The following is a 26,497-nucleotide window of genomic DNA, read 5'->3' as shown; positions in this document are numbered from 1 at the left end:
TATTAATCAAGAGTTCATGTAGTCAATACATGTCAAGTTGAGGAAACATGGCAAGATTGAACTTTAAATCAACATTTCTTTCCTGTCAGGTCCTTTACGCCTAATAAGTCATATTACTAGTAATACAACATTGATGCTTTTTACATTTGTTGAATAGTTTTTACACTTTTTGAAAACGAAACACCAAATTGGATCCACGCATTACATCCACAAGATGGATTAATCCACTATTAATTGTGTTAATAAACTTGAAACAACAATGCAGCTAATCATTGATGATATCGACCAGCGGATACGTTTGGTCGTTCAAGATGTTGACTGGGTGCCTACAAGCTACTTCCTAAAGTCAGCCATAGATGAATTTAACTGAGTAGATAAACTTGATTTATACTCTGTGTTATCACCAAGGAAGCAGGCAGCTAGTCCTACCCAGCAAAATATTCTGGCATCTGGGGGAAAACACACACACAGTATAAAGTATAAACACATGATTATCATATCATGGTGGGCCATATGAGAGGCATGCTCATCTCATCCCGCAGCTGTCAGTTAGCAGCACTCGCGTGGCCTCTACATCCTCTACAATCACTGTATTTGCTGCTACTCCCTACCCAATGTCCTTCCATATCTGGAAGTGGTTCTACACCCCAAATGGCACCCTTTTCCCTTTATAGTGCACTACTTTTGACCAGAGCCCATAAGGTGCCTTTAGGGACGCATCCTGGGTCTAATGTAGGGCAGCGAGAGATTGGTGGTGGTAGCACTGTCAGTGGGTTAGTTCCTTAACTGGGATCGAAGTCCAAACATGGCAACGACTCAGGCTTGGCACCATCATGTCAAGTGGTTGGATGACGTGTCTAACATACTTCCTGTTTCTCGTAATAGGATGGAGTAGTGTGAAGTTGCCTCTAGACGGTGATCTTGGATCAGATTAGCATTTTCCCCGCTAACGGTTAAAGTTAGGATTGGGGCAGTTTTAAGCTGATCCGAGGTCTGTACCTAGGGGAAACTTCACCACTTAGCTAATAGAATTTTGATGGGTCGACTTAGGACAGTGGGCTTGTGCTGAATGACTGCTTAGCCTTTCCTCACTGGACCACTACAGATTAAAACGTTTTAAATGCAGTTGGTGTTTGACTCAGTGTTATTGTGAGATTATGAACTAAGTGGAATATGGGAAGAGTTTTAAAAATATGTATTTGTTTAAGAGATGCTGCCACATGGTTGGTCATAGTATGTAAATCGATTTTTTCATGAGCATGGCCTCATTTCTATTTCAGCATATTGGATGACTGTCAATCCTATTCCATTCACCCAGTTCAATAGAACATCGATAGGTTAATCTACGACATGATACTCGAATTGAAACCTATACCTTTTCATGAGATAGCTACAACCTAGCCTATGAATGACAGTTTACAACGTAGGTGCACACTGGTCGAAAGAAATATTTGATGACAGACAGAAACATTTGATGAACAGACAGTCCATGTGACAGTCCATGTCTCACTGTCTGGGGATGAGAACCAATAGCCTCCCAGGTTTTGTATTGAAGTCAGTGGTCCAAGAGGAGGACGGAAGCTAGCTGTCCTCCAGCTACACCGCGGGACTCTAACCCGGAAGCTTACAAGAAATCCCGCTATGCCTTGCGACGAACCATCAAACAGGCAAAGCGTCAATACAGGGCTAAGATTGAATCATACTACACCGGCTCCGACGCTCGTCAGATGTGGCAGGGCTTGCAAACTATTACAGACTACAAAGGGAAGCACAGCCGCGAGCTGCCCAGTAACACGAGCCTACCAGACGAGCTAAATCACTTCTATGCTCGCTTCGAGGCAAACAACACTGAGGCATGCATGAGTGCATCAGCTGTTCCGGATGACTGTGTGATCACGCTCTCCGTAGCCGACGTGAGTAAGACCTTTAAACAGGTCAACATACACAAGGCTGCGGGGCCAGACGGATTACCAGGACGTGTGCTCCGGGCATGTGCTGACCAACTGGCAGCTGTCTTCACTGACATTTTCAACATGTCCCTGATTGAGTCTGTAATACCAACATGCTTCAAGCAGACCACCATAGTCCCTGTGCCCAAGAACACAAAGGCAACCTGCCTAAATGACTACAGACCCGTAGCACTCACGTCCGTAGCCATGAAGTGCTTTGAAAGGCTGGTAATGTCTCACATCAACACCATTATCCCAGAAACCCTAGACCCACTCCAATTTGCATACCGCCCAAACGGATCCACAGATGACGCAATCTCTATTGCACTCCACACTGCCCTTTCCCACCTGGACAAAAGGAACACCTATGTGAGAATGCCATTCATTGACTACAGCTCAGCGTTCAACACCATAGTACCCTCAAAGCTCATCACTAAGCTAAGGAACCTGGGACTAAACACCTCCCTCTGCAATTGGATCCTGGACTTCCTGATGGGTCGCCCCCAGGTTGTGAGGGTAGGTAGCAACACATCTGCCACACTGATCCTCAACACTGGAGCTCCCCAGGGGTGCGTGCTCAGTCCCCTCCTGTACTCCCTGTTCACCCACGACTGCATGGCCAGGCACGACTCCAACACCATCATTAAGTTTGCAGACGACACAACAGTGGTAGGCCTGATCACCGGCAACGACGAAACAGCCTATAGGGAGGAGGTCAGAGACCTAGCCGGGTGGTGCCAGAATAACAACCTATCCCTCAATGTAACCAAGACTAAGGAGATGATTGTGGACTACAGGAAAAGGAGCACTGAGCACGTCCCCATTCTCATCGACGGGGCTGTAGTGGAGCAGGTTGAGAGCTTCAAATTCCTTGGTGTTCACATCAACAACAAACTAGAATGGTCCAAACACACCAAGACAGTCGTGAAGAGGGCACGACAAAGCCTCTTCCCCCTCAGGAAACTTAAAAGATTTGGCATGGGTCCTGAGGTACTCAAAAGGTTCTACAGATGCAACATCGAGAGCATCCTGACTGGTTGCATCACTGCCTGGTACGGCAATTGCGCGGCTTCTGACCGCAAGGCACTTCAGAGGGTAGTGCGTACGGCCTAATACATCACTGGGGCAAAGCTGCCTGCCATCCAGGACCTCTACACCAGACGGTGTCAGAGGAAGGCCCTAAAAATTGTCAAAGACCCCAGCCACCCCAGTCATAGACTGTTCTCTCTACTACCGCATGGCAAGCGGTACCAGAGTGCCAAGTCTAGGACAAAAAGGCTTCTCAACAGTTTTTACCCCCAAGCCATAAGACTTCTGAACAGGTAACCAATGGTTACCCGGACTATTTACATTGTGTGCCCCCCCCAACCCCTCTTTTACGCTGCTGCTACTCTCTGTTTATCTTATATGCATAGTCACTTTAACAATACATCCATGTACATACTACCTCAATTGGCCCGACCAACCAGTGCTCCCGCACATACCTACATGTACATACTACCTCAATAAGCCTGACTAACCGGTGTCTGTATATAGCCTTGCTACTCTTATTTTCAAATGTATTTTTACTGTTGTTTTATTTCTTTACTTACGTACACACACACTTTTTTTTCGCACTATTGGTTAGAGCCTGTAAGTAAGCATTTCACTGTAAGGTCTACACCTGTTGTATTCGGCGCACGTGACAAATAAACTTTGATTTGATGCTACCCTACAGAGTGCTGTTGAGGCTACCAAGACCTTCATTGCAAAACAGTGTTGTTTTTTTGCCCCCTTTTCTCCCCAATTTTGTGGTATCCAATTGGTAGTTACAGTCTTATCCCGTTGCCGCAACTCCCATACGGACTCGGGAGAGGTGAAGGTCAAGAGCCGTGTGTCCTCCGAAACACAACCCAGCCAAGCCGCACTGCTTCTTGACACAATGCCCGCTTAACCCGGAAGCCAGCCGCACCAATGTATCGGAGGAAACACTGTGCACCTGGCGACTGTGTCAGCGTGCATTGCGCACAGCCCGCCACAGGAGTCGCTAGTGCGAGATGGGACAAGAACATCCCTCCCGGCCAAACCCTCCCCTAACCCAGACAATGCTGGGCCAATTGTGCGCTGCCCCATGGGTCTCCCACTCGTGGCCCGGCTGCGACAGAGCCTGGACTCGAACCAGTATCTCTAGTGGCACAGCTAGCACCGCGATGCAGTGCCTTAGACCACTGTGCCACTCGGGAGGCAAAACAGTGTGTTTTAATCAATTATTTGGTGACATGGAAATATATTTAGTATAGTTTTATCTAAAAAGGAAAACTTTTTTCAATGTTTTAACATTTTTATTTTTATGAAATTCACTGAGGAGGATGGTCCTCCCCTTGCTCTTCTGAGGAGCCTGCAAGTATGTAAACTGGCTCATGGTTAATACCTTTCAGGTATGCCACAATAGATAGCCCTTTATAATGCATTGTGAGTAGAAAAATGCATTAAACAAATACATTCAGGACAAACTGCCCAAGAATCATATAATGTACTCTATAACTAACAGCCAAAAATGTGACATGCTGAATTTGGCCGTTCTGTTAACTCAATAAAAACATGTACATCGTATGCTGTCTATGAATATAATATAGCATCGTATAGGACCTTCTTTACTGAGAGAAAGTGTCACAAGGGTGGAGGAGATGTGTGTGTTGACAGCTGTCAAGACAGACTCACTGCCCGGATGGCTATAGCTCATTAAAGAAGGACATGGTGAGTTCCAGCTAACTACCAAGCCTGTACCTCATGAGTATGTCTCAGCCGTAGCCCAAAACATATCCCTTGCCACCTCCTCATCATTTGTAACTCCGCTGTTGTCCAGTGTATTGTTTTCAGTGTCAGTACCAAAACATGTTTTTTCTCAGGCAGGTCTTATAGTTTCTGCCCATCGCTTATTTTTGGAGAGTGGTATTGTAGATAGGCTACACTATAAATGTTGGGAAAAAATTGTGAGGAGCATTTATGCCAATATGATACGATCATGTTTAAATCTAAATCTTACTGTCTGTGTAGGATAAAAAATACTGTGTATGATAGTGCAGAAGAGCCAACCTGAGTTGATATGCACTGAGGCTTGAACTTGAGATCTACACACTCAAATCAGGTGTACAATAAGTTAGCAGTCTACCCTGAGAGCATTGATCAGAATTACAAATCATGTCATTTTAAACATTATGTACAACAATCTACCCAAGGTACTCTGATGTTGGATGTGGTTGAGTATTGTTGCTCTGAAAGCAGATACATGTTGGTGAGTTGAAGTGAGGTGAGTGTCGATTGCAGTGTTGGGGAAGCTACTCTGAAATTATAGGTTACCAAACTACCAATTACGTCACAGAAGTTAAGCTACTCTTAATAAAAATAATAGTTTACTTAAAACTTCTTATGGCTGCAGCCCGAGGCCGCCCACAATATGACAACAGCCACTTCAAGTGCAGGGCGCGAAATTCAAAATATATATATTTTTAAATATTTAACTTTCACATATTAACAAGTCCAATACAGCAAATGAAAGGTACACATCTTGTGAATCCAGCCAACATGTCCGATTTTTAAAATGTTTTACAGCGAAAACAGCACGTATATTTATGTTAGCTCACCACCAAATACAAAAAAGGACAGACATTTTTCACAGCACAGGTAGCATGCACAAAGCCAACCTAACTAACCAAGAACCAACCAAACTAACCAAGAAACAACTTCATCAGATGACAGTCTTATAACATGTTATACAATAAATCTATGTTTTGTTCGAAAAATGTGCATATTTCAGGTATAAATCATAGTTTACATTGCAGCTACAATCAGAAATTGCACCGAAAGCAGCCATAATAATTACAGACACCAACGTCAAATACCTAATTACTCATCATAAAACATTTCTGAAAAATACATAGTGTACAGCAAATGAAAGACAGGCATCTTGTGATTCCAGCCAATATTTCCGATTTATTAAGTGTTTTACAGCGAAAACACAATATAGCGTTATATTAGCTTACCACAATAGCCAGAAACACATGCCATTTCCCAGTAGCAAAAGGTTAGCGATCGTAACAAACCAGTAAAAGATATATAATTTTTGACTAACCTTGATATTCTTCATCAGATGACAGTCCTATAACATCAGGTTATACATACACTTATGTTTTGTTCGAAAATGTGCATATTTAGAGCTGAAATCAGTGGTTATACATTCTGCTAACTTAGCTACTATTTCCCACAACATTCGGATATTTTTCTGACACTTTTTCTGACACACATATTCTGACCAAATAGCTATTCATAAACATAACTAAAAAATACATGTTGTATAGGAAATGATAGATCCATTAGTTCTTAATGAAATCGCAGTGTTAGAATTCTAAAAAATAACTTCATTACGACATCCAGTTTCGGTATAGCTAGAGTACCCAAAAGTTGGGCGCCGACGACTAGTTCACATGCACGACAGATATATGAAATAGCATCATAAAATGTTTCTTACTTTTGCTGATCTTTCATCAGAATGTTGGACATGGGGTCCTTTGTCAAGAACAATCGTTGTTTGGATTTAGAACGTCCATTTTCCCTCTTGAATTAGCAAGCACACTAGCCAAGTGGCACGAATCTCTCCATCGTCAACAAAGTCAGAGAACGGAACACGGCAAAACTCCCGAAAAAATTTCAATAATCTGATTAAACTATATTGAAAAAACATACTTTACGATGATATGGTCACATGTATCAAATAAAATCAAAGCCGGAGATAGTAGTCGCCTATAACGGCAGCTAAACAGAAGGCAAATCCAGGTACCTCATCGCGCTCTCCAGAAAACCGGAAATGGGGGACACGTCATACAAAGAGCTTGTATTCCACTTCAGACCAAGATAAACACGAAATTTCTTCTCTCACCGCCTCTTGACATCCAGGGGAAGGTCTATGAAGTGCATGTATACTAATACGTATCATGCCCATTTATAGGCAGGAAGTAGAACAGAGCCTCGATTTCAGACTTTCCACTTCCTGGTCAGGAAGTTTGTGCCAAATGAGTTCTGTTTGACTCACAGATATAATTCAAACGGTTTTAGAAACTAGAGAGTGTTTTCTATCCAATAGTAATAATAATATGCATATTGTACGAGCAAGAATTGAGTACGAGGCCGTTTGAAATGGGCACCTTTTATCTGGCTACTCAATACTGCCCCTGCAGCCCAAACAGGTTAACTGAAGCTACTTTGAAAAAGTTGTACACTACATCCAAGATACTGAAAATGATCATATCTGAATCTGAAATGTCAGACTGCAAATTGCAAGAACACATCACACTGGAGTCAGATGTTAACAGGAGTCAGATGTTAACAGAAGTCAGATGTCAGATGTTAACAGAAGTCAGATGTTAACAGAAGTCAGATGTTAACAGGAGTCAGATGTTAACAGGAGGCAGATGTTAACAGGAGTTAGATGTTAACAGGAGTCCGATGTTAACAGGAGGCAGATGTTAACAGGAGGCAGATGTTAACAGGAGGCAGATGTTAACAGGAGGCAGATGTTAACAGGAGTTAGATGTTAACAGGAGTCCGATGTTAACAGGAGTCAGATGTCAAATGTTAACAGGAGTCAGATGTCAACAGGAGTCAGATGTCAACAGGAGTCAGATGTTAACAGGAGTCAGATGTTAACAGGAGTCAGATGCTAACAGGAGTCAGATGCTAACAGAAGTCAGATGCTAACAGAAGTCAGATGTTAACAGGAGTCAGATGTCAGATGTTAACAGGAATCAGATGTTAACAGGAGCCAAATGTTAACAGGAGTCAGATGTTCACAGAAGTTGGATGTTAACAGGAGTCAGATGTTAACAGGAGTCAGATGTCAGCTGTTAACAGGAATCAGATGTTAACAAAGTCAGATGTTAACAGGAGTCAGATGTCAGATGTTAACAGGAATCAGATGTTAACAGGAGTCAGATGCTAACAGAAGTCAGATGCTAACAGAAGTCAGATGTTAACAGGAGTCAGATGTTAACAGGAGTCAGATGTTAACAGGAGTCAGATGTTAACAGGAGTCAGATGTTAACAGGAGTTAGATCTTAACAGGTGTTAGATCTTAACAGGAGTCAGATGTTAACAGAAGTTGGATGTTAACAGGAGTCAGATGTCAACAGGAATCAGATGGTAACAAAGTCAGATGTTAACAGGAGTCAGATGTCAGATGTTAACAGGAGTCAGATGTTAACAGGAATCAGATGTTAACAGGAGTCAGATGTTAACAGGTGTCAGATGTTAACAGGTGTCAGATGTTAACAGGAGTCAGATGTTAACAGGAGTCAGATGTTAACAGAAGTTGGATGTTAACAGGAGTCAGATGTCAGATGTTAACAGGAGTCAGATGTTAACAGGAGTCAGATGTTCACAGAAGTTGGATGTTAACAGGAGTCAGATGTTAACAGGAGTCAGATGTTCACAGAAGTTGGATGTTAACAGGAGTCAGATGTTAACAGGAGTCAGATGTCAGCTGTTAACGGGAATCAGATGTTAACAAAGTCAGATGTTAACAGGAGTCAGATGTCAGATGTTAACAGGAGTCAGATGTTAACAGGAATCAGATGTTAACAGAAGTCAGATGCTAACAGAAGTCAGATGTTAACAGGAGTCAGATGTTAACAGGAGTCAGATGTTAACAGGAGTCAGATGTTAACAGGAGTCAGATGTCAACAGGAATCAGATGGTAACAAAGTCAGATGTTAACAGAAGTCAGATGTCAGATGTTAACAGGAGTCAGATGTTAACAGGAATCAGATGTTAACAGGTGTCAGATGTTAACAGGTGTCAGATGTTAACAGGAGTTAGATCTTAACAGGAGTCAGATGTCAGATGTTAACAGGAGTCAGATGTTAACAGGAATCAGATGTTAACAGGAGTCAGATGTTAACAGGTGTCAGATGTTAACAGGTGTCAGATGTTAACAGGAGTCAGATGTTAACAGGAGTCAGATGTTAACAGAAGTTGGATGTTAACAGGAGTCAGATGTTAACAGGAGTCAGATGTTAACAAAGTCAGATGTTAACAGGAGTCAGATGTCAGATGTTAACAGGAGTCAGATGTTAACAGGAGTCAGATGTTAACAGGAATCAGATGTTAACAGGAGTCAGATGTTAACAGGAGTCAGATGTTAACAGGAGTCAGATGTTAACAGGAGTCAGATGTAAACAGGAGTCAGATGTCAACAGGAATCAGATGGTAACAAAGTCAGATGTTAACAGAAGTCAGATGTCAGATGTTAACAGGAATCAGATGTTAACAGGTGTCAGATGTTAACAGGTGTCAGATGTTAACAGGAGTTAGATCTTAACAGGAGTCAGATGTCAGATGTTAACAGGAGTCAGATGTTAACAGGAAGCAGATGTTAACAGGAGTCAGATGTTAACAGGTGTCAGATGTTAACAGGTGTCAGATGTTAACAGGAGTCAGATGTTAACAGGAGTCAGATGTTAACAGAAGTTGGATGTTAACAGGAGTCAGATGTTAACAGGAGTCAGATGTTAACAAAGTCAGATGTTAACAGGAGTCAGATGTCAGATGTTAACAGGAGTCAGATGTTAACAGGAGTCAGATGTTAACAGGAATCAGATGTTAACAGGAGTCAGATGTTAACAGGAGTCAGATGTTAGATGTTAACAGGAGTCAGATGCTAACAGAAGTCAGATGCTAACAGAAGTCAGATGTTAACAGGAGTCAGATGTTAACAGGAGTCAGATGTTAACAGGAGTCAGATGTTAACAAAGTCAGATGTCAGATGTTAACAGGAGTCAGATGTCAGATGTTAACAGGAGTCAGATGTTCACAGAAGTTGGATGTTAACAGGAGTCAGATGTTAACAGGAGTCAGATGTCAGCTGTTAACAGGAATCAGATGTTAACAAAGTCAGATGTTAACAGGAGTCAGATGTCAGATGTTAACAGGAATCAGATGTTAACAGGAGTCAGATGCTAACAGAAGTCAGATGCTAACAGAAGTCAGATGTTAACAGGAGTCAGATGTTAACAGGAGTCAGATGTTAACAGGAGTCAGATGTTAACAGGAGTCAGATGTTAACAGGAGTCAGATGTTAACAGGAGTTAGATCTTAACAGGAGTTAGATCTTAACAGGAGTCAGATGTTAACAGAAGTTGGATGATAACAGGAGTCAGATGTCAACAGGAATCAGATGGTAACAAAGTCAGATGTTAACAGGAGTCAGATGTCAGATGTTAACAGGAGTCAGATGTTAACAGGAATCAGATGTTAACAGGAGTCAGATGTTAACAGGTGTCAGATGTTAACAGGTGTCAGATGTTAACAGGAGTCAGATGTTAACAGGAGTCAGATGTTAACAGAAGTTGGATGTTAACAGGAGTCAGATGTTAACAGGAGTCAGATGTTAACAAAGTCAGATGTTAACAGGAGTCAGATGTCAGATGTTAACAGGAGTCAGATGTTAACAGGAGTCAGATGTTCACAGAAGTTGGATGTTAACAGGAGTCAGATGTTAACAGGAGTCAGATGTTCACAGAAGTTGGATGTTAACAGGAGTCAGATGTTAACAGGAGTCAGATGTCAGCTGTTAACGGGAATCAGATGTTAACAAAGTCAGATGTTAACAGGAGTCAGATGTCAGATGTTAACAGGAGTCAGATGTTAACAGGAATCAGATGTTAACAGAAGTCAGATGCTAACAGAAGTCAGATGTTAACAGGAGTCAGATGTTAACAGGAGTCAGATGTTAACAGGAGTCAGATGTTAACAGGAGTCAGATGTTAACAGGAGTCAGATGTAAACAGGAGTCAGATGTCAACAGGAATCAGATGGTAACAAAGTCAGATGTTAACAGAAGTCAGATGTCAGATGTTAACAGGAGTCAGATGTTAACAGGAATCAGATGTTAACAGGTGTCAGATGTTAACAGGTGTCAGATGTTAACAGGAGTTAGATCTTAACAGGAGTCAGATGTCAGATGTTAACAGGAGTCAGATGTTAACAGGAATCAGATGTTAACAGGAGTCAGATGTTAACAGGTGTCAGATGTTAACAGGTGTCAGATGTTAACAGGAGTCAGATGTTAACAGGAGTCAGATGTTAACAGAAGTTGGATGTTAACAGGAGTCAGATGTTAACAGGAGTCAGATGTTAACAAAGTCAGATGTTAACAGGAGTCAGATGTCAGATGTTAACAGGAGTCAGATGTTAACAGGAGTCAGATGTTAACAGGAGTCAGATGTTAACAGGAATCAGATGTTAACAGGAGTCAGATGTTAACAGGAGTCAGATGTTAACAGGAGTCAGATGTAAACAGGAGTCAGATGTCAACAGGAATCAGATGGTAACAAAGTCAGATGTTAACAGAAGTCAGATGTCAGATGTTAACAGGAATCAGATGTTAACAGGTGTCAGATGTTAACAGGTGTCAGATGTTAACAGGAGTTAGATCTTAACAGGAGTCAGATGTCAGATGTTAACAGGAGTCAGATGTTAACAGGAATCAGATGTTAACAGGAGTCAGATGTTAACAGGTGTCAGATGTTAACAGGTGTCAGATGTTAACAGGAGTCAGATGTTAACAGGAGTCAGATGTTAACAGAAGTTGGATGTTAACAGGAGTCAGATGTTAACAGGAGTCAGATGTTAACAAAGTCAGATGTTAACAGGAGTCAGATGTCAGATGTTAACAGGAGTCAGATGTTAACAGGAGTCAGATGTTCACAGAAGTTGGATGTTAACAGGAGTCAGATGTTAACAGGAGTCAGATGTTCACAGAAGTTGGATGTTAACAGGAGTCAGATGTTAACAGGAGTCAGATGTTCACAGAAGTTGGATGTTAACAGGAGTCAGATGTTAACAGGAGTCAGATGTCAGCTGTTAACGGGAATCAGATGTTAACAAAGTCAGATGTTAACAGGAGTCAGATGTCAGATGTTAACAGGAGTCAGATGTTAACAGGAATCAGATGTTAACAGAAGTCAGATGCTAACAGAAGTCAGATGTTAACAGGAGTCAGATGTTAACAGGAGTCAGATGTTAACAGGAGTCAGATGTTAACAGGAGTCAGATGTAAACAGGAGTCAGATGTCAACAGGAATCAGATGGTAACAAAGTCAGATGTTAACAGAAGTCAGATGTCAGATGTTAACAGGAGTCAGATGTTAACAGGAATCAGATGTTAACAGGTGTCAGATGTTAACAGGTGTCAGATGTTAACAGGAGTTAGATCTTAACAGGAGTCAGATGTCAGATGTTAACAGGAGTCAGATGTTAACAGGAATCAGATGTTAACAGGAGTCAGATGTTAACAGGTGTCAGATGTTAACAGGTGTCAGATGTTAACAGGAGTCAGATGTTAACAGGAGTCAGATGTTAACAGAAGTTGGATGTTAACAGGAGTCAGATGTTAACAGGAGTCAGATGTTAACAAAGTCAGATGTTAACAGGAGTCAGATGTCAGATGTTAACAGGAGTCAGATGTTAACAGGAGTCAGATGTTAACAGGAGTCAGATGTTAACAGGAATCAGATGTTAACAGGAGTCAGATGTTAACAGGAGTCAGATGTTAACAGGAGTCAGATGTAAACAGGAGTCAGATGTCAACAGGAATCAGATGGTAACAAAGTCAGATGTTAACAGAAGTCAGATGTCAGATGTTAACAGGAATCAGATGTTAACAGGTGTCAGATGTTAACAGGTGTCAGATGTTAACAGGAGTTAGATCTTAACAGGAGTCAGATGTCAGATGTTAACAGGAGTCAGATGTTAACAGGAATCAGATGTTAACAGGAGTCAGATGTTAACAGGTGTCAGATGTTAACAGGTGTCAGATGTTAACAGGAGTCAGATGTTAACAGGAGTCAGATGTTAACAGAAGTTGGATGTTAACAGGAGTCAGATGTTAACAGGAGTCAGATGTTAACAAAGTCAGATGTTAACAGGAGTCAGATGTCAGATGTTAACAGGAGTCAGATGTTAACAGGAGTCAGATGTTAACAGGAGTCAGATGTTAGATGTTAACAGGAGTCAGATGCTAACAGAAGTCAGATGCTAACAGAAGTCAGATGTTAACAGGAGTCAGATGTTAACAGGAGTCAGATGTTAACAAAGTCAGATGTTAACAGGAGTCAGATGTCAGATGTTAACAGGAGTCAGATGTCAGATGTTAACAGGAGTCAGATGTTAACAGAAGTCAGATGTTAACAGGAATCTGATGTTAACAGGAGTCAGATGTTAACAGGTGTCAGATGTTAACAGAAGTCAGATGTTAACAGGAGTCAGATGTTAACAGGAGTCAGATGTCAACAGGAATCAGATGTTAACAAAGTCAGATGTTAACAGGAGTCAGATGTCAGATGTTAACAGGAGTCAGATGTTAACAGAAGTCAGATGTTAACAGAAGTCAGATGTTAACAGGAGTCAGATGTTAACAGGTGTCAGATGTTAACAGGTGTCAGATGTTAACAGGAGTCAGATGTTAACAGGAGTCAGATGTTAACAGAAGTTGGATGTTAACAGGAGTCAGATGTTAACAGGAGTCAGATGTTAACAAAGTCAGATGTTAACAGGAGTCAGATGTCAGATGTTAACAGGAGTCAGATGTTAACAGGAGTCAGATGTTAACAGGAATCAGATGTTAACAGGAGTCAGATGTTAACAGGAGTCAGATGTCAGATGTTAACAGGAGTCAGATGCTAACAGAAGTCAGATGCTAACAGAAGTCAGATGTTAACAGGAGTCAGATGTTAACAGGAGTCAGATGTTAACAAAGTCAGATGTTAACAGGAGTCAGATGTCAGATGTTAACAGGAGTCAGATGTCAGATGTTAACAGGAGTCAGATGTTAACAGGAATCTGATGTTAACAGGAGTCAGATGTTAACAGGTGTCAGATGTTAACAGAAGTCAGATGCTAACAGAAGTCAGATGTTAACAGGAGTCAGATGTCAGATGTTAACAGGAGTCAGATGCTAACAGAAGTCAGATGCTAACAGAAGTCAGATGTTAACAGGAGTCAGATGTTAACAGGAGTCAGATGTCAACAGGAGTCAGATGTCAACAGGAATCAGATGTTAACAAAGTCAGATGTTAACAGGAGTCAGATGTCAGATGTTAACAGGAGTCAGATGTTAACAGAAGTCAGATGTTAACAGGAGTCAGATGTTAACAGGAGTCAGATGTTAACAGGAGTCAGATGTTAACAGGAGTCAGATGTTAACAGGAATCAGATGTTAACAAAGTCAGATGTTAACAGGAGTCAGATGTCAGATGTTAACAGGAGTCAGATGTTAACTGGAATCAGATGTTAACAGGAGTCAGATGTTAACAGGAGTCAGATGCTAGCTGAAGTCAGATGCTAACAGAAGTCAGATGTTAACAGGAGTCAGATGTTAACAGGAGTCAGATGTCAACAGGAATCAGATGTTAACAAAGTCAGATGTTAACAGGAGTCAGATGTCAGATGTTAACAGGAGTCAGATGTTAACAGAAGTCAGATGTTAACAGGAGTCAGATGTTAACAGGAGTCAGATGTTAACAGGAGTCAGATGCTAACAGAAGTCAGATGCTAACAGAAGTCAGATGTTAACAGGAGTCAGATGTTAACAGGAGTCAGATGTTAACAAAGTCAGATGTTAACAGGAGTCAGATGTCAGATGTTAACAGGAGTCAGATGTCAGATGTTAACAGGAGTCAGATGTTAACAGGAATCTGATGTTAACAGGAGTCAGATGTTAACAGGTGTCAGATGTTAACAGAAGTCAGATGCTAACAGAAGTCAGATGTTAACAGGAGTCAGATGTCAGATGTTAACAGGAGTCAGATGCTAACAGAAGTCAGATGCTAACAGAAGTCAGATGTTAACAGGAGTCAGATGTTAACAGGAGTCAGATGTCAACAGGAATCAGATGTTAACAAAGTCAGATGTTAACAGGAGTCAGATGTCAGATGTTAACAGGAGTCAGATGTTAACAGAAGTCAGATGTTAACAGGAGTCAGATGTTAACAGGAGTCAGATGTTAACAGGAGTCAGATGTTAACAGGAGTCAGATGTTAACAGGAATCAGATGTTAACAAAGTCAGATGTTAACAGGAGTCAGATGTCAGATGTTAACAGGAGTCAGATGTTAACTGGAATCAGATGTTAACAGGAGTCAGATGTTAACAGGAGTCAGATGCTAGCTGAAGTCAGATGCTAACAGAAGTCAGATGCTAACAGGAGTCAGATGTTAACAGGAGTCAGATGTTAACAGAATGTGTAATTTAGCCTATTAAACACAAAAACATGTTTCAAGTGAGAATTAGGTCTGATACCGAAAAAGAAAGGGAATTCTTGCCTACTTCACCCATATTTTAGTGTGTAGTTCCAGTAGTGAGCTAGACCGCTATATGGCAAAAAAACATTTTTAACTACTGAAAACACTACCAAGATATTCATTTAGTTCAACTACCACCAAGCTACTGTAAAATGTAGTTGAATTACTAGTTGAATTACAAATAGTTCACTACTCACCAACAGCGGTTGATTTGAGATTCCTTTCTAAAGGTAATGGGACTCCATTGAGTGCAAAGAAGTTTCATCATGTTTTTGACATTACAACTGGCATCAATAGCCTTGAAGTCTCCAGCTTTCAGTGTTGTTGGAAAGATGGTAGTTTCCGAGAGTGGGTATAGTGGTTTTGGACATGTTCTTTCTGTGTAATATCTACGAAATACGCAGGGCTGGAATGGCCAAGGTGCATAAAGATGGCTGGTGGATAAAGATGCCTGTTTGTTCCGGTCGCTGTATCTTACAGTTGCTTTCCGTTACTCTTTTTTTGTATCGGCATTAGCACAGTATACATGATCACCACCCCCCCCCCAAAAAAAAATACATGATCCCAATTCTAGCTCTAAGATGGCGGGAATTAGAAAAACGAAAAAGTAGATTGTGCTGATTTACTGGCACATTGAACAATGTTGCGTGCTGTAGTTTAAGAACAAGGGTGAGCTCTAAAAACAATCACGTGATATCTGAATTCCTCCATCTTTATGCACCTTCGCCATTGGGTGGGAACTGTTAAGAAATGGTGTTTCCAAATTGAAATTCCCAGTATCCTGATATATATATATATATATAAAAAAGCAACTCTCATCTCTCATCTTATATTAACATCATATTCTTGTTTTAGTAAGACCCCTAGCAGTTTGTAAAGAATTACACTTATTTTCTCTCTTTCTTGATGTAACTTGTCTTTTCATGTTACAGTGCTTGAACCTGGATAAGTTTGAGGCTGCCGACAGTGAGAGACATCTCATGACTAGAGCCTTGGAGCTTCTAGAGAGCAATAGGTACTGGGCTGGTATCGTTTTCGAAGACCTCAACCCTGCCGCCAGCCACCCCCCTCCTTACGTCAAGTACAAGATCCGCATGGACATTGATAAGGGGGAGCGTACGAATAAGATCAAAGAAAGGTAGGCCCAGTGCACAGCCTCTCCGCCCTCACCATGTTTTAGTGCTAATGAGAAAACATTGGACAACATGGCCCGTATTCATAAAGCGTCTTAGAGGAGTGCTGATCTAGGATCAGGTCCCCCCTGTCCATGGAATGTAATTCAATAGGATCTAAAGGCTAAATTGATGCTACACTCTTAGAAAAAAGATGCTATCTAGAACCTAAAAGGGTTCTTCAGCTGTCCCCATAGGAAAACCCTTTGAATAACCCTTGTTATTCAAAAGTAGAACCCTTTTGGGGTTCATATAAAACCCTTTCCACAGAGGATTCTACATGGAACCCAAAATGGTTATAACTGGGGGGAAAAAAGGGTTTTTACCTAGAACGAAAACGGGTTCTCCTATGGGGACAGCCGAATAACCCTTTTGGAACCCTTTTTTCTAAGAGTGTAGAGCAGCGCTCCTACTCTGAGACACATTTTGAATACAGGCCCTGATGTTGCTGAGACACATTATGAATACAGGCCCTGATGTTGTTAAAACAACATTATGAATACAGGCTGTGATGTTGCTGAGACACATTATGAATACAGGCCCTGATGTTGCTAAAACACATTATGAATACAGGCCCTGATGGTCCTGAGACACATTATGAATACAGGCCCTGATGTTGCTAAAACACATTATGAATACAGGCTGTGATGTTGCTGAGACACATTATGGCTGTGATGTTGCTGAGACACCTCATGTTGCTTAGCCAGTTTTTTCAACTGACATGTCAACTTTTACCAGACAATTGTAGTCATATCTGAAGCGAAACAGGCATTTCATTGCATACTTTCTGTCCTATGTCTCAGGGGATTTATAATAAGCATGCAGTGCCAAAAACATTATGATTCCATGTTACTCATGGGACAAATGTCATGACTCATGACATAAATATTGGTGTAAAGTTTGGCTGTTACGTCCATGATGTTTTCAAACCCAGCTTTCTCTTAGGCTGCATTTACACGGAAACCCAATTCTGATCGTTTTTCCACTAATTGGTCTTTTGACCAATCACATCAGATATTTTCACATCAGCTCTTGTTCAGAGCTGATTTGATTGGTCAAAAATATCAAAATTGGGTTCCCTGTGTAAACAGCCTTAGACAATGACCGTTGTGTGATGTGTGTCCTTTCAATTTAAAGGGGATGGTCTCCTGGGGCCCGTGGCAACTCCTTTAACGACCTGCGCTATATATGGGGAGGCTTCGCCTATCTGCAGGACATGATGGACCATGGCATAATACGGGCGCACACAAACAAATCCCAGCCGCTCGGCGTGTTTGCCCAGCAAATGCCATATCCCTGCTACGTGGACGACGTGTGAGTACAAAAGCTGTTATCTGTCTGTCCCGTGATTATAGAGGGAAGAAGGCATTACCGCAATAAAAATCTACTCACTTGGGGACTTGCCACTCACCGCTACCACAGGCTAGAGTAATGGGCTTATCTGTCACTTAGCCCGCACAAATTTCCCTGTGGAAACTCTTCCAAAGCTATCTCTCGTGTTGTCTTCCGTCCCTGGATACTGCTGTCTGCTGCAGCCACAACTCTGGGGGAGAGAGAGAGGAGAGAAGTGTTAATATTCAAATTCAAACTTGAAAGTTTGATGCCCTTCGTGAGTTTTTAATTATGAATTGTGTCAAAGCTGGGGGGAAACAAACTTGTTGCAAGATGGAGATACAACAAGACAGAGCCGAAGAAATTTCAGCTATTGATTTAGTCCGACCACATGCAGACCATGTCCTGAACATTGGAGACCTGAATGCTTGATGTATCTTTAAATTATTCAGGCTACATTCTTATGTTCCCTCCCTTTCATTCAATATCACATTCCCTCCTTAAGAAACTACACAATTCCCTCATGAAACCACACACAAAGTCCATCATATGTAGAGATTGATAGGGACCATTGTATTCTGTGTGAATCAGGTATTCATCAGCGTTACTGTTCTAAAGCACAATGGATAGGTGTATTTCGTCAAGGGAGATAGACTGCACTATAGCGCTCAATCTTAGGCAGTTGAGATTTCCTCAGAGGCAGGGAAATTACTCCAATCTACACGGCTTTATCATTTCCAATAATATACTCAGAGCTCAATGATGTCATCGGGGGACAGATCATTTCTAAGGAGATCAAAGTCCACTAGTGCAACAAAGTAGGTCCCAAATGCCACCCTATTCCCTATATAGTGCACTACTTTTGACCGGAGACATATGGCCATTCGCAACAAAGCCACAATGTTTCAGGAGACAGACACATATTTCCCCCGTTGGAAGTCACTGTCCCTGATTTAATTTTGAAAATGCTCTATACGACATCAGAGCATATTTCATAACAACCTTCATTGGAATGTACTGTAGCCTTACTATGATACAGACATACAGTATACGGACCAGGGCTAGAGGGAGTGGTGACAAGAGTCAAGAGGTCATAAATCAAATCAAATTGTGTTTGTCACACGCGAACAGCTATAGACCTTACCGTGAAGTTCTTACTTACAAGTCCTTAACCAAGAGTGCAGTTCAAGAAATATAGTTGATAAATTATTTACAAAATACACGAAAGTAAAAAAATATCTAATCAATCAAAAAGTAACACAAGAAATGTACATAACAATAACGAGGCTATATACAGGGGGTACTGGTACTGACTCAATGTGCTGGGGTACAGGTTAAACTAGGTGATTTGTAAAGTGACTTTGCACAGTTAATAAACAGCGAGTAGCAGGAGTGTAAAACAAGCGGGGTGGGCATTTGATTAGTTGTTCAGCAGTCTTATGGCTTGGGGGTAGAAGCTGTTAAGGAGCCTTTTGGTCCTAGACTTGGCAAAACGATACTGCTTGCTGTGCGGTAGCAGAGAGAACCATCTATGATATGGGTGACTGGAGGCTTTGACAATTTTTTGGGGCTTCCTCTGACACCGCCTGGTATAGAGGTTCTGGATGTCAGGAAGCTTGGCCCCAGTAATGTACTGGTCGTACGCACTACTCTGTGTAGCACCTTACGGTCAGATGCCGAGCAGTTGCCATACCAGCTGCTCTCTACGGTGCAGCTTTTTGAGGATCTGAGGACCCATGCCAAATCTTTTCAGTCTCCTGAGGGGGAATAGGCTTTGTCGTGCCCTCTTCACAACTGTCTTGGTGTGTTTGGGCCATGATAGTTTGTTGGTGATGTGGACACCAAGGAACCTGCTCCAGTCCTGTCGATGTTAATGTGGATCTGTTCGCCCCCTCCTTTTTCTATAGTCCATGATCAGCTCCTTTGTCTTGCTCACATTGAGAGAGAGGTTGTTGTCCTGGCACCACATTGCCAGGTCTCTGACTTCCTCCCTGTAGGCTGTCTCATCGTTGTCGGTGATCAGGCCTACCACTGTTGTGTCGTCAGAAAACGTAATGATGGTGTTGGAGTCGTTCTTGGCCACGCAGTCGTGGGTGAACAGGGAGTACAGCAAGGGACTAAGCACGCACCCCTGAGGGGTTGGGGATCAGCGTTGCAGATGTGCTGTTGCCTACCCTTACCACCTGGGGGTGGCCCGTCAGGGGTTAAGGATCCAGTTGCAGAGGGAGGTGTTTAGTCCCAGGGTCCTTAGCTTAATGATGAGCTTTGTGGGCATTATGGTGTTGAGCGCTGAGCTGTAGTCAATGAATAGAATTCTCACATAGGTGTTCCTTTTGTCCAGGTGTGAAAGGGCAATGTGGAGTGCAATAGAGATTGCACCATCTGTGTATCTGTTGGGGTGGTATGCGAATTGGAGTGGGTCTAGGGTTTCTGGCATGATGGTGTTGATGTGAGCCATAACCAGCCTTTAAAAGTACTTCATGGCTACCGACGTGAGTGCTTCGGTGCGGTAATCATTTAGGCAGGTTACCTTCGCTTTCTTGGGCACAGGAACTATGTTGGTCTGTTTGAAATGTGTAGGTGTTACAGACTCGGCCAGGGAGAGGTTGAAAATGTCAGTGAAGACACTTGCCAGTTGGTCTGCGCATGCTTTGAGTGCACGTCCTGGTAATCCGTCTGGTCCCGCGGCTTGGTGAATGTTGAGCTGTTTAATGTCTTGCTCACATCGGCTACGGAAAGCATGAGTATGGTACGGTTGTATATCAGACCTGGGTACCAAATAGTATTCGCTTTCTGTTAAATACTTTATCTGTGCTTTATCGACCTTGCCTGATGTAAAGCAACCCCTGGATTAGTCGCAAAAGTCCCAACCCTTCCCACCTGGCACTCCAGGCAGGCTCAATCAAGCTCAAAGTATTCATACCCAATCCTTTTTGAACCCAGGTCTGGTTAGAAATGTGGTGTTCTTTTTAATTATGGAGAGTTACTCCATGTGGTTGCCTTGGAAACATAAAGACAACATCAGTGCTAGTCTTTCTGCACATTGGCATAGTTGGTAATGTCTTTATTGATTTGGCATCAACATCTGGACTAGCAATTGGATCTTCATGAAAAACATGTATTTTCTTAGCCGATAATCAGCTTGTTTCATTGTATAGCTCTTGACAGGTGGCACAAACCACATAACATTCTGTTAAATCTTCCACAAATTAAATATAGAGCCTACTAAGCCTATACTATGAACAAGGTATTATATAGCTAACACGATCAAAGAAAATAGAACATGTATTAGTTATTTGCAGTTGTTGTGCACATTATAAAAAAGGAGAGGAGCTTCCTTTATCCTGTGATGATTATGGGAGAGAGGGCGACTCACATACAGTATCCATTGTGCTTTGCTGTAGGCCTGTATTTTTAAGAAGTGTCCCCTCACGGCACAGTGAAATGCATCCATTTCCTGTTCATTATTTTCCAGCGAGTGTTGCAAACGAGCTCAAATGAGACAATCAAAGCACTTATATCCTAATGCCTGTGTTCCCTCTCCGTGAAACATAGGACTAATAATCACTGAAAATGAATGGGGCCCATAAAACACTGCAATACCCCCCGGTCCCTCCGCCATTTACTCTTTCGCTTGCTTAGCCATTTGGGCATTTCCGTAAATTATTAACCCTTGAAAACTGTTATTTCATTCATGAATAATTGAGAGAGGAATTGCAGAAAAAGGGAAGATGCAGGGAAGCATGACAGACAGGACCTTTCAGGGTAATTATTGTGATCTGGAAATGGGGAAAAGTGGGAAGAGCTGCACTGTGCATCCAGATGTTCCTGTTTGTAATCTGCTGTAAACACTTTTTAGTTTAGAAAAATACCAAAAAGCCTAATCTGACTTTAAAATGTAATTTAAAAAGCTGAGAATTCTCCAATAATTTTTAGACAACTCATTAACAATTTAATGGTGTGCACTTCACCTAGGCAGAGCGAAGCAAATACAATATATGGATTAATGTTATAAATTATATATGTCTGAAGTTCAATGTAACCAATGTAGTTTCTCATAGCTGTATGTAAAGTCCTTTATCAAAGCTTTATTTTGTGTAATGCCCTTTAAATTGATAATAACACACTTTCACTTTACCTGCATATTTTAGATACAAATAGCAGCCCAAAAATGCTTTTATGAACAGTACTTGCAATATTTCTTTGATTTATAATGTATTGTTCCATTTGCCATATTATAAAAGACCAGCCTTGCACTTTCCTTTTAACATCAAGCTTGGCACTTCAATCATTGCAACTCTTTCTCATGGATACTCTTATTCAGGAAATAATATATTCCCACTGGGCACACCACGTCAATGGACAATTGGGTAATATTTGGTTGAGACGTTGATCAATAACATTGCAATCTTTATTCACCCACACAAAGACAGCTAAATGACCTATGCGTTATCACTATGCCTTCAGCCATCTAAAAGCAGTGTAGTGTCTTAGCTCTTATTACTTATTTATATAATAAGAAAGACTCTGAATACAAGAAATGGTACTGGAGCTACACATTTTACTGGAATCAGTTAGTACCAGAATAACATAGAACAACCTGCGCATGACCAAGGATGCTCCATTCTTAAAGGGGACATCAGTAATTAACAGAACATAACATTCCCTCTCTTATACAATCAGAGTTACTTTTACCAAACCACAACTGAAACACTTCCCAGAACTTGTTGTAGTTATTTTGCATCTTTTAATTTGAACTTGAACAGTTCGTTTTTGTTTGTTTGTTTATAAGTCCAGTCTGTCTGGTGGACGGTGTCTTCGTTCTGGGTAGCGCCTAGGATTGTCTGGAGGCTCCTGAACATCCTCAGTGTGTGCTTGCTCCCTTATAGGTTCTGCTATAGCAGCACCTTCATCAACACGTTCCCTTCTTTCAGCCTGGGGTCTCTTTACTGCTCCACCGCCCTCTACAGTTCCCTGTGTGTCACTCTCAGGAGCTCTCTGTGCCTGTTCTCTCTCGATTGTTGTGCTGTTTTCCGTGGAATGCATTTGGTTAATGTGACGCCGCCACATTATGTCTGGGCTCACTTGAACCTGGTAAGTTCTGGGTCCCGTTTGTGTATGTACGGTCCCTCTTGTCCATTTCCCTCCTCCTCTGTAGTCTCGCACCATCACTTCCTGTCCTGTTTGGAGATGGCGCTCCCGGCCACCGGAGAGCATCTTGGCTTGTTTGTTCAACACTTCATTACGCCTGTTAGGCTTCATGATGTCCAGCCGTGTGCGGAGAGGCCTCCCGAACATCAGTGCGGCTGGGCTTTCATTTGTCGTGGCATGTGGGGTGTTTCGGTAGGAGACCAGGAACTTGGCCAGTTTTGTTTGCAAAGTCCCTTCGTCTCGTTTTGCTGCACGGAGTCCTTGCTTTAGGGTTTGCACAAAGCGTTCTGCCAGCCCATTGGTGGCAGGGTGGTACGGAGCTGAGGTTGAGTGTTTGATTCCATTTACTGACATGAATCTTGTAAACTCGTCACTTACAAAAGCTTGCGCGTTGTCACTTACTAGCTGCAGCGGCAATCCGAAGCGTGCAAACGTTGTTCTGAGACACTCTATCGTCTGAGCTGAGGTGGAGGAGTCAGTGCAAAACACCTCTGGCCATTTGGAATGGGCATCAACTATAACCAGAAACATGTGCTTTTCAAAGGGACCAGCGTAGTCCACATGAATTCTCTGCCATGGCTCTGTGGGCCATTCCCAAGGGTGTACTGGGACAGGAGCAGGCATGTGAAGGGTTTCCAAACATCCGCTACAGTTCTTTGCCATATTTTCTATCTGTTGATCCAGACCTGGCCACCAGAAGTGGCTCCTTGCGAGCAGCTTCATTTTGACAATTCCAACATGACCTTCATGTAGTTGCTGCAAAACCTGATGTTGGCATTTCTGGGGTATCATGACTCTCATTCCCCACATCAAACATCCTTGGTACGTTGTAATTTCATTTCTCCGCTGGAAATACGGAGTCAGCTCCTTTCTGCCAGTAGCTGGCCATCCTGACATGGTGTAGGTGTACACTTTTGACAAGGTCACATCTTTCCTTGTCTCCTGTTTGATAACTGTGCTTGTGACCGGTAGTGCCTCGAGCTGAGCGGTATGGAAAATGTCCACTGCATCCACACTCCTTTGTCTTTCTCTTGTACACGGCAGTCTGGATAATCCATCTGCATTTGTGTGGAGGGACGACGGCTTAAACTCAATGTCATACATATGACTGGCAAGGAACAAGGCGTATCGCTGTAACCTGGCTGCTGTCATTGCTGGAATGCCTTTCTTTGGACTGAAAATGGAAAGCAACGGCTGGTGATCCGTAACCAGTGTGAAACGCTTGCCATATAGGTATGCGTGGAATTTCTTGACGCCCCACACTAGCGCCAGTGCTTCTTTGTCGATTTGTGAGTAGTTTTTCTCTGCATCGTTCAATGTTCGTGACGCGAATGCAACTGGCCTCTCTGACCCATCTTTCAGTGTGTGTGAAAGGACGGCCCCTAAGCCATAAGGGGACGCATCACAAGCCAACTTCACTGGCAGTTCAGGGTCGTAATGCATCAGGACCTGTTCAGATGTGATGAGCCGTTTTGCCTCCAGAAATGCATTTTCACACTGTTCTGTCCACCGCCATGTCCTATTCTTTTCCAGGAGCTGATTTAGAGGCTGGAGTACTGCTGAAAGGTTTGGGAGGAATCTTCTGTAGTAATTGATCAGTCCCGCAAAAGATCGCACTTCTGTGATATTTTGTGGTCGTGGTGCCTGTACCACTGCCTCGATTTTGTCCTGTGTTTTGTGCAATCCATTGCGGTCAATTTCATGTCCACAGAAGACAATCTTGTCTTTGAAGAACTCACACTTCTGTAAGTTTGCCTGTAGACCATACTCTTTCAGTCTTTTCAGGACCTCTTCCAGGTTAGCCAGGTGTTCTTTGTCGGTGCGTCCTGTTATGATCATGTCATCCAGGATACACTGGGTTCCTGGGATTCCTTGCAAAATCTGGTCAATAGTTCGTTGCCAAATGGCTGGGGCCGATGCGATGCCAAAAACCAGGCGGTTATACCTGTATAGACCTTTGTGTGTGTTTATTGTCAGGTACTGTTTGGAGCTCTCTTCAACCGGTAGCTGCAGGTAAGCCTGTTTCAGATCGATTTTACTGAAGTGTTTCCCACCAGCTAGTGCAGCAAAGATGTCCTCCAGACGTGGCAAGGGGTATTGGTCCACATGCAACATTGAATTCACAGTTACCTTGAAGTCCCCACACATTCTAACAGACCCGTCTTTCTTCACAATAGGAACTATGGGTGTGGCCCATTCGCTTCTGTCCACTTTCGTCAGGATCCCTGTATCCTGCAAGCGATCGATTTCCGCTTCCACCTTTGGTCTCAGGGAGTATGGAACCGATCTGGCTTTGCAGAATTTTGGGGTTGCGTCATCTCTCAGTACAAGTTTTGCTGTGAAGCCTTTTACTGTTCCCATCTGATCACTGAAAACGGTGTTGTATTTCTTCCGCAAGTGTTCCAGTGTTTGGTCTGTGTCTTTCTCTTTGGACTGGAACGTGTGGAGCATTTTCAAATCACACCAGTTCAGCTTTATTTTTGAAAGCCATTCCCTGCCAAATAATGGGGGGCCAGTTCCAGGCACCACATACAGCTGTAACTGCTGTGTTTGCCCCCCATAGCTCACTCTGACCTGCAACGCCCCCATTGGGCTCAATCTCTCTCCTGAGTAGGTCTTCAGCAACACATTTGTGTTCTTCAGCTTGATAGCCTTGAAGTGCTCATTGTAGACAGTAGTGGAAATTATAGACACTGCAGATCCTGTGTCCAGCTCCATTTTGAGGGGTTTGCCTTCGATATCTGGTGTCACCCATATTATGCTACTGCTGGGAGAAGTCACTGTGTTTAACTCCATTGTACCAATTAATCGTTCATCTGAATCACTGCCACTGTTCTCTGCTAGTGCATTCACAGACCCTTTAATTTTCTCAGTTTTCCTGTTGTGACTGAATTTTGCTCTGCATGCTCTTTGAATGTGCCCCCTTCTACTGCATTTGTGACAAATTTCGTCTTTGAAACGGCAGTCCTCTGCTCTGTGACCATCTCTGTCACACCTGTTGCATTTTTCGGCCAAACGGGGGCGCTGTCGGCTGCGCGAAAACTTGTGCAGGGAAGTTTGTGATAGGTCAGTATTTCTTTTACTTTGCAACTCAAATACATCTTTCGTCGCGATTTCCATAGTCACAGCAATTTCAACAGCCTTTGCAAACGTGAGATCTGATTCTGTGAGCAAACGTTTTTGAATGTGTTCATGTTTCAGTCCACAAACAAATCTATCCCTTAATGTGTCATTTAGGTTCTCTCCAAACTGGCAATGTTCAGACAGTTTCTTCAACTCTGCTACATATGTACTAACACCCTCACCCTCATTCTGATCTCTCTTGTGGAAACGAAAACGTTCCGCGATGAGGAGTGGTTTAGGTGATAGGTGATTTTGCAATATCTCCACAATCTCTGTGAATGTTTTATTTGAGGGCTTCAGAGGGACAGTCAGATCTCTTAGCAAACTGTACGTTTTTGGGCCAATTAAACTCAACAACGCTGGTACTCTCTTGTTATCAGCAATGTCGTTTGCAATGAAGTACTGTTCCAGTCGTTCAATGTAAGTTGCCCAGTTTTCTT

At 42.4% G+C, this 26,497-nt stretch overlaps 1 protein-coding gene across 1 annotated transcript in view; it reads left to right on the top strand.

The window, feature by feature from the left end:
• LOC120048976 (phospholipid-transporting ATPase ABCA1-like) overlaps nucleotides 1-26,497 on the top strand; it is a 301,645-nt gene that overhangs the window by 54,205 nt on the left and 220,943 nt on the right. The window contains exons 12-13 of the mRNA XM_038995238.1: nucleotides 16,212-16,417; nucleotides 17,589-17,765. Of these exons, the coding sequence (XP_038851166.1) occupies nucleotides 16,212-16,417; nucleotides 17,589-17,765 (383 nt within the window). The remainder of the gene's footprint in view (nucleotides 1-16,211; nucleotides 16,418-17,588; nucleotides 17,766-26,497) is intronic.

This window comes from Salvelinus namaycush, chromosome 6 (assembly GCF_016432855.1).
Source record: "Salvelinus namaycush isolate Seneca chromosome 6, SaNama_1.0, whole genome shotgun sequence".
In the NCBI taxonomy this organism is placed as follows: Eukaryota; Metazoa; Chordata; class Actinopteri; order Salmoniformes; family Salmonidae; genus Salvelinus; species Salvelinus namaycush.
The sequence above is the reverse complement of the archived record's forward strand: the minus strand, read 5'-3'. Positions and strand labels throughout refer to the sequence as shown.